This window comes from Galeopterus variegatus, unplaced genomic scaffold, assembly GCF_000696425.1.
Source record: "Galeopterus variegatus unplaced genomic scaffold, G_variegatus-3.0.2 Scaffold228, whole genome shotgun sequence".
Classification (NCBI taxonomy): domain Eukaryota; kingdom Metazoa; phylum Chordata; class Mammalia; order Dermoptera; family Cynocephalidae; genus Galeopterus; species Galeopterus variegatus.
In genome coordinates this window covers 292,591-308,827 of record NW_007726339.1, presented here as the reverse complement: position 1 = coordinate 308,827, position 16,237 = coordinate 292,591, and the positions used below count along the sequence as shown (strand labels likewise).

At 44.0% G+C, this 16,237-nt stretch overlaps 1 protein-coding gene across 2 annotated transcripts in view; it reads left to right on the top strand.

Moving 5' to 3' along the window:
* GOLGA3 (golgin A3) overlaps positions 1 to 9,302 on the top strand; it is a 37,119-nt gene extending 27,817 nt beyond the window's left edge. For both annotated transcript variants that reach the window (XM_008566175.1, XM_008566176.1), the window contains exons 18-23: positions 1,782 to 1,921; positions 2,618 to 2,750; positions 2,986 to 3,108; positions 3,902 to 4,066; positions 4,887 to 5,050; positions 5,734 to 9,302. In XM_008566175.1, coding sequence (XP_008564397.1) covers positions 1,782 to 1,921; positions 2,618 to 2,750; positions 2,986 to 3,108; positions 3,902 to 4,066; positions 4,887 to 5,050; positions 5,734 to 5,935 — 927 coding nt within the window. In that variant the 3' untranslated portion in view covers positions 5,936 to 9,302. The remainder of the gene's footprint in view (positions 1 to 1,781; positions 1,922 to 2,617; positions 2,751 to 2,985; positions 3,109 to 3,901; positions 4,067 to 4,886; positions 5,051 to 5,733) is intronic.
* Positions 9,303 to 16,237: the final 6,935 nt, after the last annotated feature.

The following is a 16,237-nucleotide window of genomic DNA, read 5'->3' as shown; positions in this document are numbered from 1 at the left end:
GTGCTCCCGCCGTGGGTTCGGATCCCATATAGGGATGGCCGTGCACTGTGCACTCACTGGCTGAGCACGGTGCGGCCGGTCTCAAAAAAAGAAAAAAAAAAAGTAAGTTTCAGAATAGTATGTGATGATCCCATTTATGTTAAAAATGTAGACAGGAAAGATGGTTGTGTAGACCCTGTTCTTTATAGGAGGTGTCTCTTCAAGGCTGGCCCCTCCCACACCCAGGTGTTCACCATGCATCCAGTAAATAGAGATAAAAAGAAAAAGATTCTTTGTTTCTTGGGTGAGGCAGCAAAACTTCTTTTAAATTAGAACTAATTTTAAGATGTGATAAGAATATTTTAACATTAACAGTTATTAGATTGTTCTTGATTCACATCTGAGTAGGTGTTTAGTCTTTGCCCAGGAATTACTGTTGACCAGTGATTCTGAGCTGATTTAGCTAACACAACCCACTTTCCTACACCCAGCCCCTATCTTTTGCTCTGTGCTTAGGTATCACTTAATATTATTCTTACCTTAAAAGAAGACATAACTAGAAAATTCATAACTAAAAGTGCTGGGGGGTAGTAGTGTATATATGACTGATTTCTTTTTTTTTTTTTTTAAAGATGACTGGTAAGGGGATCTTAACCCTTGACTTGGTGTTGTCAGCACCGCACTCTCCCAAGTGAACTAACTGTCCATCCCTATATAGGGATCTGAACCCGTGGCCTTGGTGTTATCAGCACCACACTCTCCCAAGTGAGCCACGAGCCAGCCCTCGATTTCTTTTTTTTAAGAACAGTTGAGAATGATGCTTAATTTTTTCTCTAAATGCATTTAATCATCTTGTCCTGATTGTAACAATAGTACATGCTAATAAAAAGTTTTTAAAAAGTGTAAAGATTAAACTACAGATCACCTTGAATCTCTGCCTGTTGACAAACTGTTAATATCCTCTATGGAAGGTGTTTTTTTAACTGATTTGTAAGAGCTCTTTCTATATTTGTCTGTCATATACTATAAATATTTTTATTAAACTTTGCTTTTAAATAGCATGCTTGCTAGTAAAATTAGACAAGAAAATTAAATTATTGGAAAAGAAAATGGAAATTTTTGTTATACTCGGAGAATTGTCCTCTCTTAGAAATCTTGAGAGAGTCTATGTTTAACTATGAAAAGCAGTAAAATTCCAAAAGGCTAGATACATCATAAGTAGATAACAAGGGGCCGGCCCGTGGCTCACTCGGGTGAGTGCGGTGCTGATAACACTAAGGCCACGGGTTTGGATCCCATATAGGGATGGCTGGTTAGCTCACTGGGTGAGCGTGGTGCTGACAACACCAAGTCAAGGGTTAAGATCCCCTTACCGGTCATCTTTTTAAAAAAAAAAAAAAAAAAAAGTAGATAACAATTAGAAGCTTTATTGCAGTCAGATTGGCATGATGGAAAAGTAGATTCCTCTCAACATATGTGGACTACAAGTAAATCTAACCAGAAACATGCAGGTGTACTTGAAGACTATAAAAGCTGTTTAGACCAAGAAAATCTTGAATAGATTTGTTCATTCAACAGGTAGTAGTAGCCATATGTCATACATGTAAGGTCTGCTGGCACTGTGTTACGTACTTTAATCTTTATAAGGAACTTGATAAACTTGGGAAGAAAAAGCCCTTGAGCAGCCAGAATGAGCGTGGTGTGGGGAGGTAACTTCACCTGCTGGCACTTGGTGCATTGTAAAGCCTCAGGCATTGCATGTGCATTACTCTCACTGATAACGTTGGCTTCCTTTCTTCTAGGTGGCTGCTGCCAGAGTGGAAGCTGGGCATAACCGCCGCCACTTCAAGGCGGCCACCTTGGAGCTGAGCGAGGTGAAGAAGGAGCTGCAGGCCAAGGAGCACCTGGTGCAGAAGCTGCAGGCAGAGGCTGACAGCCTCCAGTGAGTGCCTGGGCCCTGTGCAGAGATGGCACAAGGGGCCAGTGCAGGGCCACTGCCACCAGACCTCCTTGCTAGGATCTTCTCCTCCATCTTTAATTCAGCATATTCAACACAGTGAGGGGTCACCTATTTTTTAGCAAATTGTTAAGTACTTTGGAGGCAAATCAAAGGAGTAGAATGTACCTGACTCATGTCTCAGGAAGTCTGAGCTTAACACTCCCACTTGCCTATGCCCACTCTCTGCCTTGCTTGACCTTCCTGAGAACAGAAAGAGCCCCAATGTGAGCTTTTACCCTGAAGGCTGTGTCCTGACACTGAGAGGCTCATCACAAACTCCATGCTAATGCAGTGTTGAGTCAGATATGTAGAGTGACTGGGCCAGGTCTGGGGCTGCACATGCGTTGATCCTGGTGGTTCTGGAGGCCACCACTCACTGTGTGGTCTTGCAGCAGTGACTCACCGCTGTAATCTGTGAGATGTGTTCAAAAAGTATGTCTTACTGGGGGTTTAGTTAGGATTAGCTGAGATGATGCATTGTAAAGCACCTAGAATGGTCCCAAGCACAGGGTGAACAGTATGGAGTCTCACCAGGATGGACACATCTGGTAGCATTTGAGAGTAGGAAGGCATGCTGGAAGAACGCTGTCATCCCATTCTTTCTTTCTTTCTTTCTTTTTTTTTTTTTTTTTGTGCTAGGATTCGGGAGGGGAAACATTCCCAGGAAATAGCACAGTTCCAGGCAGAGCTGGCTGAGGCCCGGACCCAGCTCCAGCTCCTGCAGAAGCAGCTGGATGAACAACTGAATAAACAACCCTTAGGAAACCAAGAGGTGATGTGTGGATGACTCCCATCCTCAATTCCTGAGTCCCCAATTCCCATGGCACAGAGTAGGACTCTGCCGAGAGATTCATTTGATAACTTCGTTCCTTGTCTGTTTAAAGGGGAATATTTATTTTTTCTAAATATGGTATGAAAAGATAAGCAGAAATACAGTTAGAGCAATTTTCCAGTACAAGAAAGCCTCTTTAAAATTCTTTTGGTCATGTGACTTTCTCCCCCTGTAGATGGAAAACCTCAAATGGGATGTGGATCAGAAAGAGCGAGAAATCCAGTCTTTGAAGCAGCAGCTGGACTTGACTGAACAGCAGGGCAAAAAAGAATTGGAAGGAATACAGCAGTTGTTGCAGGTACCTGTTCTACTCTGGGGCAGAGAGTTGGGGGCCACATATCACCAGTTAGTCAGCGATCATAACCCCAGTCCCCAGTTACTGGTGCTGAACTGTGCGATGTGTGTAGCAGAAGCTCCTACCAAACGATTCTGAAGACATTGTCCCCAGTTCAGAAGGTGTAAGGTGTGGTCACCTGGTCCAGGTCACACAGCTGGAAGGAGGCAGAGCCAAATCACAAGCTTAGGCTTCAACCCCTCAGCTGAGCTGTGTGAAGTATACCAGGAACATGATTTCATTAGATGCAGTAAACGGGAGAGTGTATGTGAAAAGTTTACCATTTTGTGATAGTATTCCCTATGAAGAGCTCAACAGACAGGGTCTTGACTGCTCAAGGAAAGCATCAGGAACATGCTGAGATTCCTCACTTGGAAATGAATGGTTTGAGTCACAACTAGAATTGATTTATGTCATGTCTTAGGAATGGTGGACTAATTATATAGTGGCTGACCATGGAAATTACACGAGATTCTTGGGGTTCGTTGTAGAATGTGGCCATAGGGATACTGTTGGTTCCTTGGCAGAGGCTCTGGAATTTGGATGAGAATGTTGAGGCTGTGTTCGTAACTAGGTCCTTCACAATCTAGATACCTGGAGGGGAAATTGTATTGTGATGGAAACATCACATGCTTCATTCTGTAAAAATCAGTGCCATATTTCTCATCCCTTAGAATTGGGACATACAAACTAAGATTGTAGCAATGTGTCTAAAATCTTTTTGTTAACTTTAAGAATCTGTCTTCACTTTCTGTAGAATATCAAGTCTGAGCTGGAGCTGGTACAGGAAGATCTGTCTATGACCCAGAAGGATAAATTTATGCTTCAAGCTAAAGTGTCAGAACTGAAGAACAACATGAAGACGCTCCTTCAGCAAAACCAGCAGCTCAAGCTGGACCTGCGCCGCAACACGGCAAAGACGGTATTTAGGCTCGCGCTCCTTTCAGGCTAACTGGTGTCTGCTATAGACTTGTTTGGATGGGAGGTTGGCAGATTTTCTAGTCATTCAGACATAAAAAGATATATTTAACCAACACTTAGCAACTATCGTATGAAAGTAAATGATAATGGAGTATTCTGCTTGTACAACGGACCAAATCATTTTTATTTTCATTTTATTTTAGTGCCTTTTCTGACAGAACATTTGCTTTTCTTGAGTTCAAATACGATTTTGTTGTAAGATGCTTTAGAAACTAGGTGAGAGAATGGTTTGTGATGGAGCAGTCCTGGCTGTGTTTTAAGACTAGGATGCAGTGGCTCCCAGAGCGGGCTCGGGCCAGGAACCCCAAGACGCTCTGAGCGTTTGCACATCTGGCGGTTTTTCTGTACTCAGTCTCCATATTTTCCAGGAGGCGTCTCTCAGATTCAGAGGTTTAGCATCGTTTGCCTTTTCATGAAAAAAGTTTTAAGTCCTAGAAGAGACAGTCTGATAAGTTGGAAATTTTATTTAAATTCTTAGGGAAGCTCAAAGTCAAGGCTGTGGGGCTCTCACAGAAAGCTCCTGTGAGGATTCTAGTTTAGGATTTAGCTCCATCCTCCTGAGGATCCAAGACACAGGTTGTTTGAGCTTTGCCAGCCTTTCTTGAACTCGTGTGACTGTCAGGCTGTGCTGATTTATCCACCAGGGTGATCCCCTTCGTGCTGCATCAGGCAGGGGAGCCCATCTGACCCAAGCTGTGACAGTGGAGACTGACTAGAGGGAGGGGACCGTGGGAGAGCTAATGTTGTGTTTTCATAAACAGAGAAAGGAGCTGAAAGGTGAGGCCAGTTCTTCCAGCCCCGCGACGCCCATCAGGATCCCCGACTGCCCAGTCCCAGCCTCACTGCTGGAGGAGCTGCTGCGCCCCCCGCCCGCTGTGAGCAAGGAGCCCCTCAAGAACCTGAACAGCTGTCTCCAACAACTCAAGTATGATCTGTGTTCTATGTTCCATTTGTATAGTCTTTAAAACTAAATGACCTGTTTAACTTGGAGGAATCTCTCCTGTTGCTGGCATTGAACACCCAGCAAAGTTTGAGCAGGTTTATGTTAAGTAGGGGTTACTTGCACACAGATGTGGTCCCTAAATCCACAGTTTAAGGCAACAGTTGCCTAGAGTTGAACTACCCAGAGGAGCCCCGAGAAGATGGAGGCCAGATGTTTTGAACTGTCAGCCTATAGGCTGAGCCTTCTGGCTCCATGCAGAAGGGGGCAATGTTTCTAGGGTGTGGCCACGTGGGGCCTCCATGGGCAGGCAACAGGATGTCATTTTTGACCTTGTAAGTGAAAGTCATGTGTGATACTGGCTACCAGTGATGGCTTCCACACTGCAACTTGGGCAGAATTGGGCCCTCAATGCTGTGTCTTTTGCATATTCTCATAGAAGCAGATGTCTTCCTGAAGCAGAAACCCAAACCACAGTCTGTTGGTTTCTGTGCAGTATAGAGAAAAATGCCACAAGCACTGAAGTTCTGTGCCCTTGATGGGCTTTGCTGCCCCTGAAGGTGCCATAGACCCTCGTGAGTGAGCAGCTGTGCAGCTGAAGCTTGTCACAGATGAGCCCGTGCTCCTGTGACCGGGGCTTTCTTCCTTTGCTTCTCCTGTCTCCACAGGCAGGAGATGGACAGCCTGCAGCGCCAGATGGAGGAGCACACCATCACTGTGCACGAGTCCCTGTCCTCGTGGACCCAGGTGGAAGGCCATTTCACAGAGCCGGCCACTGCCAGTCCTGCCCCCTTGGGAGACCACTCCAACCCCAGGGGTGACATGAAGAACCACAGTCAAAGCAGGGCCTCCAGAGAAGGACTGGAATAGTGACCATCACAGGCCTCCCCTGAGGGTGTAGCTGTGTAAAGGAATATTCTTTATCAATGTTATTTATTTGATTGTGTGCTCTATGTTTTTCTAAGAGATGAAATTTAAGTTTTGCTTTTGCCTTTAACAAGGAGTAAAATAACGAAATGAGAGCCAAGGATTAGAGAGTCACTTGAAGATCACAGTTAGCTTTTCCCACGAAATGACCAAATCTTGAAAACCTAATTTAGGTGTCTGTGAGGAACTTTCAGTGTATCTGAGGGTTACATGCAGAAGGAGGTATCAGGGGTAAATGCTGCTGTCTGAGGGTGATGCCAGCTGCTGGTTACTGACAGAAATTTGTCCGACGAGGCTCGTGAGCTCCACACAGCAACAGGACGGGCTGGGGCCCAGCCCCTTACTTTCCTGTTCTGTTCAGTAAGAGCTTTACTTTCCTGCGGAAACGAAATTTTATCTGCACCTTTGGTTTTTTGTTTTTATTCTTTCCCATGACCATCCTACCATAGAATATATATAAAAATACTGAAATTCATAATCTAATCTTTAAAAAGTATATGCTTATTTAAAAATGACTTGTCTTTTTATTGATTGCCTTTTGAAAATTTGCTGTTGGGAAATAATGCACATGTAGGTTTTAGGGGATGTCAGTCAGAAAATTATATTTTAAGAAATATTTTATTTTCTCTACCTTCTAAAACCAAATATTCTTACACAGAAAGGGTTCTTTATTGTTTTAGTTTTACTTTATTTCTGAGGTTCTTTCTTTCCTGCACAGTTTCTCCATAAGTTCATGATGCTGACTTGTCACACCACTGGCCCTGTGTGGTCCCACTGGGCAGGAGCAGGTCAGAACCTTGGTGAGGTCTGGCAGCGAGCAGGAACTACAAAGATGGTGAGGTCCCCACTTACTGACCTGACATTTGGAGAGCCCAGAGAGAGGCCAAAGTAGGAGAGAGGAAAGTGGAGGAGGAGGAGAGTGGGCTGGGGCTTCCTGCAGAGCCTCCTGCATTTTCCACTTGAGCCCAACCCATTTATAGATTGCAGGGTGGGTAACAATCCTTTCTCCAGGACCCACACTTCTGTGCCCCAAGTGAAAATGTTCACTGTGGCCCGTAGGAACGCCTCTGTTAGTGTAGTCATCAAGAGAAGTCCTGGGTCCTTGGTGGTTGCACTGGTGTCATCTGGAAAGCAGAGGTGATTTCCTGAAAAGACAGGCTAGTGCCATGAGGAAGGTGGCTGTGGTCTCCTGGGGTGTTTCAGGAAGAGATTCCTTATTTGAAATTGGCACTAAGTATTTGAGATTTTACATTTCCCACCTGAGAAACTGAAACACTGCAGACACTGACTGGGTGAGTTGAGGTCTGTAAACTTCCTTCCTAGTTTGATAAGAAAATCTAAAATATTTATTGTTACGAGCTAGAAGAGAGAGAGAGAATAGATCCACATGGTCTCCTGTGCAGATCAGCTAGTTTGAAGATGAAGTTCTGAGTGTTATGGTCAGTCCAGAAACTCCTGTTGATGTATTATTGTGTCTATTTTGTAGAGAAAACAGTATGGTATTTTTAAGCTGTGTTCTCTTGTAATATACTGTTAAAAGGTTAATTGATAGCGTTAAGGTAGCATTAACTGCAAAGATGTTTGGTGTTTAAAAAATATTCCCTAGCAAGTATCAGAACTTCTAAAATACGTATATCTTTTGTACAGGGTTAATCTTGAAATAATACTTGAAAACATCATTATAAATATATCCTACTTTTTATCTTAAGTTGGAAATCATTTTTGTCTAAATTGTTCTTGTACCATTAGAAAAGAAAAATGGTAATTTACATTCTTATTTATTTTGGCTGTATTATCACTTGTTTTAATTTTTAAACATGTCGTTTGATGTTTTTAAACCATGAAACAACACATGGGCTCATTCTGTGGTGGAGCTTCTTCCTCCTTGTTATGGAAGGTCCTCAAGCAATTGATGTTCACAGTGTCTTGTTTTCTCTTAGGTAAGGATAAACTCATTCTGAATATGTTTGTCAAGTGAAAGCAGATCTGTTCCCCTTGTTTAGTTGTCCTGCTTGTGTGTGCATGCACATGTGCATGCGTTTTCTTCTCTTGGTTTTCTGTCATCGTCCTGTGCCAGTTCCATCACCCGTGCCCTCTTTTGGTGCAGCACAGGCCCTGGCCTGTCTTTGTTCCTGCCCATTGCGTGTTTCGTGTCTACTCCTGTTTTCACATATGACCTGCATTTCGGAATCTGGGGCCTCTTGTGTCCAGTTGACACTGCCTTTAGGCTTCCATAAGTCCCCTGAAAGAGGATGTTGCATTTTTTAATTGCCTGTTTTTGATTGTTGTGGCTTTGGTGTGTTTTTTTTCCCTATTTCCAAGGGACTCTACTGGCACTTCTACCTCCAGTGAATAAAGTTCGAATTGTTCTTGTGGGCAGAAGTAGGAATTATGGAATTTACTCATGGAAAACAACAGTCAAATCTGGAGTGTTATTTTTATAAAATAGTGGGGGCACTGCATTGTATTTGTGCATATTATTTATCCACACACTGTATGTCACGTCCTATTGCAGGGAATGTTGGCTTGGGCACTTCATGATATCATTACCTGTGTTCCAAAAAAATTTATTGCCATGTGGATTTCATTGACTTTTCCATGGTACATGTCAGATAGATGCCACGGATCTTATAAATTTACATACCTTTCTTCTATTCTTTGGAAGATGTATCAGGCAATGTTCTTGACAGTATACGAAACTGCCTCTACTCAGGCCTGGATCCAGGGAATGGGACTGGCCCTCTAAGAAGATAGCCCATGGTGTGCAGCAGTAGGAAGGTTGTGTTAAACTCTCTGTTTGAAAACGTACTTTTCTTGGTATAGGGATCCTACAAAAGCCATGGGTCTGAAAAGTCACCATGACATATAGTCCTACTTCTATGAATGTTTTCAACAAAAATTAAATGTTATGTGTAAAGGTTCTAGGGGTGAAAGAGAAATGTCCTGGAGTCTTCCTTTCAAGGACCCCTCATGACGTGAATAACGCTGTGATGTGAGACGTCCTGAGCCTTATTCTAACAAGCTTATTCTTCCAAGCTCCAGGCAAATCTAATGATTTTGTAGTCTCAGGTTATAATAGGATCCTGGAGAGTAATGTTTTAGAGGGTCTAGAAAATTCAGTGGTTTTGAGTTGTTTGTTTCTATTAAAAACTTCCTCACAAAGGAGAGTCCTCAGGTTGGGGCTGTTCAGGGGAAAGGTGTCACCATGTACAGCAAATTGTATCTTTAAAAAGCATGTTGATTTTTTATAAATTTAAGTGTGCTTGGGAGTTCCTTAAATTTTGTGCAATAAACTATTTTTTGGTAAAGATTTTCATATTTCATTTGGGGGGCTTCATTTTAATATTTATATTTTGTCACATTCAGGAGTAACTTTTTATCTCATGTTGTTACACACTCTGTTCAAGTATTTGTTTTAAAAGAGAACTTTACTCTTCTGCCAAAGTTTCAGACTGGATGTGAAACCTAGCTTCTGGTTGTTGCTTTTGACCGCAATTTACCCACATTTCTTCCATCTTCAGCCCATACTTTATATGTCACCATCTACAAGGAATACAAAAATGGGGAGCATTTATAGGACAGCAGAGAATGTGCTCTGAGTCAACTGAAAGAAAAGGGTGGTGGCTGGTCTTCAGGCTGATGCTTCCTGTAGAGTCCCCGGCCTCTGCTGGGCTGTCACTGCTAACAAGTGGGTCATGACTCTCAAATCTCAACGTTGCGACTCCCCAGGCTCATCTTTTTCATCCATATTTTATTTTTGGTCAATATGAGTTAGCCAGGTATAGAGAGTTTTGGGTTAAACATTATTATTAATAACCAGCATGGTTAAAAAAAAAGTAGAGAAAAGGAGAAGGAAACTGGTCATAGGATTTGACTTTGTGGCAGGATTTACATTTTTTCCTGTTACTCCACTTTGCTTCTACAACCAAGGGCCAGGTAGTTACTATACTATACGGATCTAAGGGGAAATTCCCTGATCCTTCTTTTGTGGCCTTAACTTCCTGGACTATTTAGGATACAATATTTTTTGCTTACAGTAACCACTAAACGGGCTTATCTGTATCTAAACTTTTTCCTTTTGTATATAAAGTTGCAGGCACTGAATAAAATGGGTTTATTTTAAAGCTGTATCTACTTCACATAGATGCTCTGTGTTATGTCCTCTTACAGAGTTGTACAGGGTGCTACAGAGGGGTTTTAGCATGGATGTATGAGAGCACTTCAAAAAGTTTGCAGGAAAATTTGTATTATCTTTTAATTCTATATTTCCATGGACTTTTTGAAGTACGCTTGTATGGGTAGCTACTTCCTGGCTTAGAGTGGTGGCAGGTACTGTCAGGAATTTGGGGTGAGTGTGACCAAGGCTGATGGGAGGCTTAGTATTTAAAAATCACCAGGTCGCTCAGAAATCTGGTATCTTGTGCAGTACTAAGAAGATGTGGGGGAAATATCAAATAGGATTATTTACACCCCTGCCATCCAGTTCGATGGATAAACATATTTGTTAAAGGAGTGTCCAGGTCTGTCCTAGATGAGAAAAAATTCTCAGCAATCAGTAACTTCTAAAATCAGAAGCATTGGAATTCTGCTTGCCTTTATGCATGTTTCCATTTGACAATGAATGTTGCAGATTCTGATGAAAAGTGTACTTTGATAAAGGCCTTTTCCCTGGAAACAATGGGCGATATTAAACTGTGTTGCCAAGCTGTCTCTGGGTTCTTTGCCATGCCCTTTGTTCACCTCTTTGTGTGGGGGGCACAAGTAAACTCCATCTCTGTCCCCTCAGCTCTCAGGATGGCCCCATCAGTGACCTTGGCAGGTCATCCACATTTCTTAGCTCAGTCGCCAGCTGAAGTTAGGGCTGAAGATGGCGCCTCCAGGTGTGAGGACTGAGCGTGCGTGCATGCGTGCATATGTCTGCTGAAGGAAGTAGAAAACCTCCAGCTTGGGGGTGGTGGTGGCAGCGTGGAAGCACCTCCAGGGATGCCTCCTTCACCTGGTCTGGAATCTGGAGTAGATGTTTTGTCAGTTCTTGTAAGCCCAATTTCTGTTCGTCCGTTGGAAGTCCACTTCTGCCTGCAGGGTTTTACATCTCAATATTCTTTCATTTTTACCTACATTAAATAGTGGTCAATAAAAGGGTTGGCTTCTTAACATTAGAGTTCTGTTTCCTACTTTTCCCCCTTGATTATTCCATTCTTATTTAATCAGGTGTAGACTGCAAGGTGGGGGTGAGGATACAGACCTACCAGGACACTTTCTTGGCTGCATTCCACAGGAAATCTGAGATGAGGATCAGTCAGGCTGGTGAAGCGCTGTACCAGAGAGACCCCCCAAACCCAGTGGCTTAAATGAGAAGTTTTTGTTTCATGGAACAGCCTGATCAGGGCAGTTTCACAGTGCTGAGGACAAAAATGCCTTCTATCTTTTGCATAAACCACAGCTCCCATCTCTGGCCTGGGACACTGCTCCAGGTCCTACCCTCCGATCTGCATTTCCAGAGTGGGAAGGGGAAGACATGGAAAGCACTCTGTGGTCCCTATTTAAGGGTGCGACTCAGCAGCTGCACATACCACCATCTGTTCGTTTTCCATTGCCCTCGCTTAGTCACTGGCCACTGGATGTGGTTTTTAGCTAGATAGTAGTGTGTGCAGCCACAGCCAAGAGTATCTGTTATTAAAGAATGAAGGATGGATACTGGGTGGCAACAGTCTCAACCACAGTCCACCATTTTCCAAATAGGTTTTCTCATCAGAATTACTTGGATTTGTGATTCAGATGACAAAATCTCTTATGATGGGGGAGGACCCTGCCACCCCTTTAAGACATTGAGTATATAGGATTAAACAAACCAAAGTGCTTTTCCTATACTCTTACTCAGCAACAATCAACACAGAAGACGTCTGTGACCAAATGTGTGAGGGCTTTTCCCCACCAGCAAGCAAGCAATTCTGCAGCAGATACCTCCTGGGTGTCCTCTAATTCAAATCTTTTTACATTATCTGCCTAGAGACAGAGTCAGATCCCACAAGTTAAGGGCTCAGTCCCCGACTTCCCCCACTTGAGATGCGAGTTGCAAGCCCAGGCCCCTGGAATTTGTGACCAGCTATAAATCAGGGTCTCCACAATGCCCTCCTCCAATTAATTTACTAGAGTGGCTCACAGAACTCAGGAAAACACTTCACTTACATTAGCTGTGGGTTTTTTTTTTTTATTACACTTACTGGTTTATTATAAAAGGTATTACAAAGGATACAGATGATACAGATGCATAGGGCAAGGAATGTGGGAAGGGGTGCAGAGCTTCCATGCCCTCCCCAGGTGGATAACCCTTCAGGAACCTCCATGTGTTCAGCTATCAGGAAGCTCCCTGAACCCAGGCCTCTTGGGTTTTTATGGAGGCTTCATTACATAGGCATGATTGACTAAATTACTGGCCAATAGGGATCAATTTAACCTTCAGCTCTTCTCTTCTCACTGGAGATTGGGCTGAAAGTCCTAACCCTCTAATCCTGCCTTGGTCTTTCCTGTGACCAGCCCCTATTCTGGAGCTACCTGGGGGACTGCCAGCCACCAGGCATTGATTAGCATACAGAAAGACATCACTTTGGAGATTCCAAGGATTTTAGGAGTTGTATGCCAGGACACAGGGATGAAGACCAAATATATATCACAGGCATAGACATATAAATCTTACCACTGAGAAAACTGGAAGCACAGGGAAATTAAGTAATTTGCCCAGAAGGCAGGGGGCAGAATGTATACCAGCCCAAGTGGTCTGGCCCAGAGCCTGGTGCTTTCATCACCACACAATGGCACATATTCATAAAAAGATCAAAATGGTGAGGAGCTGGGAATAGAGATCTGTTCTCATGGTACTTAGTAATTAAAAACAACAAATGGTAAGGTTTCATTCCAACAAGGCACTCTTAATTCCTTTTGTAAATGGAGGAATAACTTAACACTAAAAAGTGCAGATTTAAGTATACAGTTTGAATTTTGACAAATGGGTGCCCATGTTGTTATTAACCCAAACAAGATACAGAGCTTTTCCTTCACACAAAAATAGTTCCCTCATGCCCCTTTCCAGATAGTCACCACCAGTTAGAGGCAACTGCTATTCTGATTTCTATCAAGGTAAGCTTTGCTGGTTCTTAAAACTCATAAAAATGGAATCATATAGTATGCACTCTTTGATGATTGGCTTCTTTTGCTTAGTATGTTTTTGAGATTCACCCACGTTGTTGCTGAATAATGTACAGTACAATCATGTGGTAGTATATACCATCATATGGCAGTTCAGCAATTTGCTCTTCCACTTACCTGTTGACATACACTTTGGGGGTTTCCAGTTTGGGACTACTATGAATAAAGCTGCTATGAACATTCCTGAACAAATCCCCGTGGACTTCCATTTTCATCCCTTTTGCGCAAATACCTAGGGGCTGCATTGCTGAGCCATAGGGAGGTTGTCTTGGTCCATGTTACCATAAACTCGGTAACTTATAAACAACAGAAATCTCTCAAAGTTCTGGAGGATGGCAAGTCTAAGATCAAGGTGCCGGCAGATTCAGTGTCTGGTGAAGGTCCATTTTCTGGTTTATAAACAACTATCTTCTCACTGTGTCCTCACATAGTGGAAGGGGCAAGGCAGCTCTCCAGGGCCTTTTTTATAAGGGCTCTAATCCCATTCATGAGGGTTCTGCCCCATAACCTAATCACTCCCATAGGCCCCGTATCCTAATACCATCACCTTGAGTGTTAGGATTTCAACATATGAATTTTAGCAGGGGATACAAACATTCAGAGTGATAAATTGAAAACTGCTCTAGCATCAATAATTGAGGTCAGCTAAATTCCTAAGGCCCTGGGAGGCACGGGTATGTGGCAGTAGTCACATCCCCCACATCCTGTAACACTGCTAAACAGATTACCTTAGGCCTAGAATACAATCATGGTGTCAGCTCATAGAGCTATAAATTATCCTAAAGAATGTTGAAATGGGGCTGGCCAGTTAGCTTGGTTGGTTAGAGCATGGTGAGGATAACACCAAGGGGCAGGGTTTGATCCCTGTACCGGCCAGCCATCAATAAAAAATTAAATAACTCTAAAAAAACGTTTAAGTGGGCATGGTGATTCTTACGGATTTAGCAATTGTTTAAAGAGCAAGATGTAACCATTAACCAATTATTAACTCATGTCATGCTAGACAACCAAGGTAAAGCCTGATTGAGGAGGTTGTCCCTACTCCTCCTCTTTGTGTGATTATAAAAATATTGAAGCTCTATTTGTACCTCGGAATATTTTCAAAGGTAACTTGGAGGTGTTTTCCTGGGGTGCAGTCACTTGTACTCGCTCAAATAAACTCTGTCGTTTAACCCATGTTTCCTTCCTCAGGTCCACAAGACCATGGCAGAATATACATTTAAATTTATAAGAAACTATCTCACTATTTTTCAAAGTGGTTAACCCATTTTACACTCCCACCAGAAATGTATGAGAATTCTACAGTTCCTCCACATCCTCACCAAAACTTGATATTGTCAGTCTTTTAGTTTTACTCATTCTGGTGGGCGTAAGGCAGTATCTCATTATGATTTTAATTTGCATTTGACCGATCTTTAAATTTACTGACCCATTCTTCTGTTGTGCCCAATCAACCGTGTACCAATGTTATTTTTAACCAAAGACATTAATTATATTTTTTAGGTCTTTTTTCATTAAAAAATTAACATAAGTTACATACAGTAAAATTCACCCTTTTTATTGTACATATATGAGTTTTGAAAAGCATATGCAGTTGCGTAACCATCGCAATCAAGACACCAAATGCTTCCACCAGTCCCTAAAACTCCCCACACCACATTGTAGTCAACTCCTTCCCCTCTCCTAGGCAATCACTGTTGATTTCTGTCCCTTTGCACAAATGGAAAGTACGGTATGGAGGGTGACAAGCACCTCCATTGCTGTGGAAGCCCTCCTTGCCCCCAGGGACAGGGTGGTGAGAAAGTAAAAAATAACTCAGAAAATACACATCCAACTGGCCAGTGTCGTGAGCGGTCGGAGGTCGCAAGGAACCAAGGCCGAATACGTTTGTGTCTTTACACAATGTCCAACTTTTATTAATGTGAGCATCATTAATACCGTCCATGAGCTACTATGGAGTTCCGGCAGGGAGCAATTCCCTAGGTACTAGGCGGTTCACTCGCGGTCAAAGCCGCAGGCACGCAGGCTCAAGCTACACACCACTGCATTCACTTACTACTCAACAAACAAGTAACAATATAATTAAGTGAAGGTACAGATAAAGATAGAAAGCGAAAGTCTGAGTTAAGGAACCAACCCATGCGCGGAGAGGCCGGCCCTCCAGTCTCACCAGGAAGGTCAACGTCTTGCAACGAAGTCGCAGGTGGGGAGCCATTCGAGCAGAGCCTTCGGCGGCGGCAGACGCCAATGTGAGACGGTCCAGAGCGAGAGCAGCTGTCGGCCAGATGATCCGCACTCAGGTGAGCAAAAGGCTTGGGGCTTACACCTGTTCACACCGCCTATCCATACCACCTGTCTAGTTTATCAATGCCGTGCGTCTGACGGCTTAGTGTTTGCCCATCAGCTTGTTCAAAACAAGCTGTTCGCTATTTCGGTTTCCTCAGCGTGACCAACTCCATTGTGTTTCTCAGCTGGAGTGCTTCCTTTTCCATGCTCTGTAAACACAGATAAAGTCAGCTGCCAAGGTGACAGGAAACAGTATTTCTCCTGGCTCACGCTGCAGGTGCATAGTCCCTTGCTTTCTCACTCGCGGAGAAACTTTGTTCTCTGCAGCCGAGCGCTACCACAGACCTTACCGTCTGAAGATACATCCGCAAGAACGAAGCGTGCGCCCTCGCCTGGAGAGTCTGGGCCACTCTGACCCTCAAGAGCGGGCGCTCTGCCTACCGGGCGGCGCCGCGGCTTCTGAACGCGGCCGTGCGAATGCGCCCTAACAGCGCAGCGTCGGCCCTTTTCGGCTGCGCGTCGAAGCGCACCAGCCCCACACCCGCGCCCACTTGCCTCGCCCCGCTTGGCTCCCCTGACCGCTAGCTCTTCCCCCTCCCGGCCGCGTGGCGCGCCCCGGCCCCGCTCTCGTCCCGGCCCCGGCTGCGCGCCTGATTCCGTTCCGCGCCCGTCTCAGGACCCCAGCGGCCGCGGCTGCCCGCGCCAACGCCTGATGGCACGCTCGCCTGCCTCGCGCCGCCTGGCGCCGGGGCC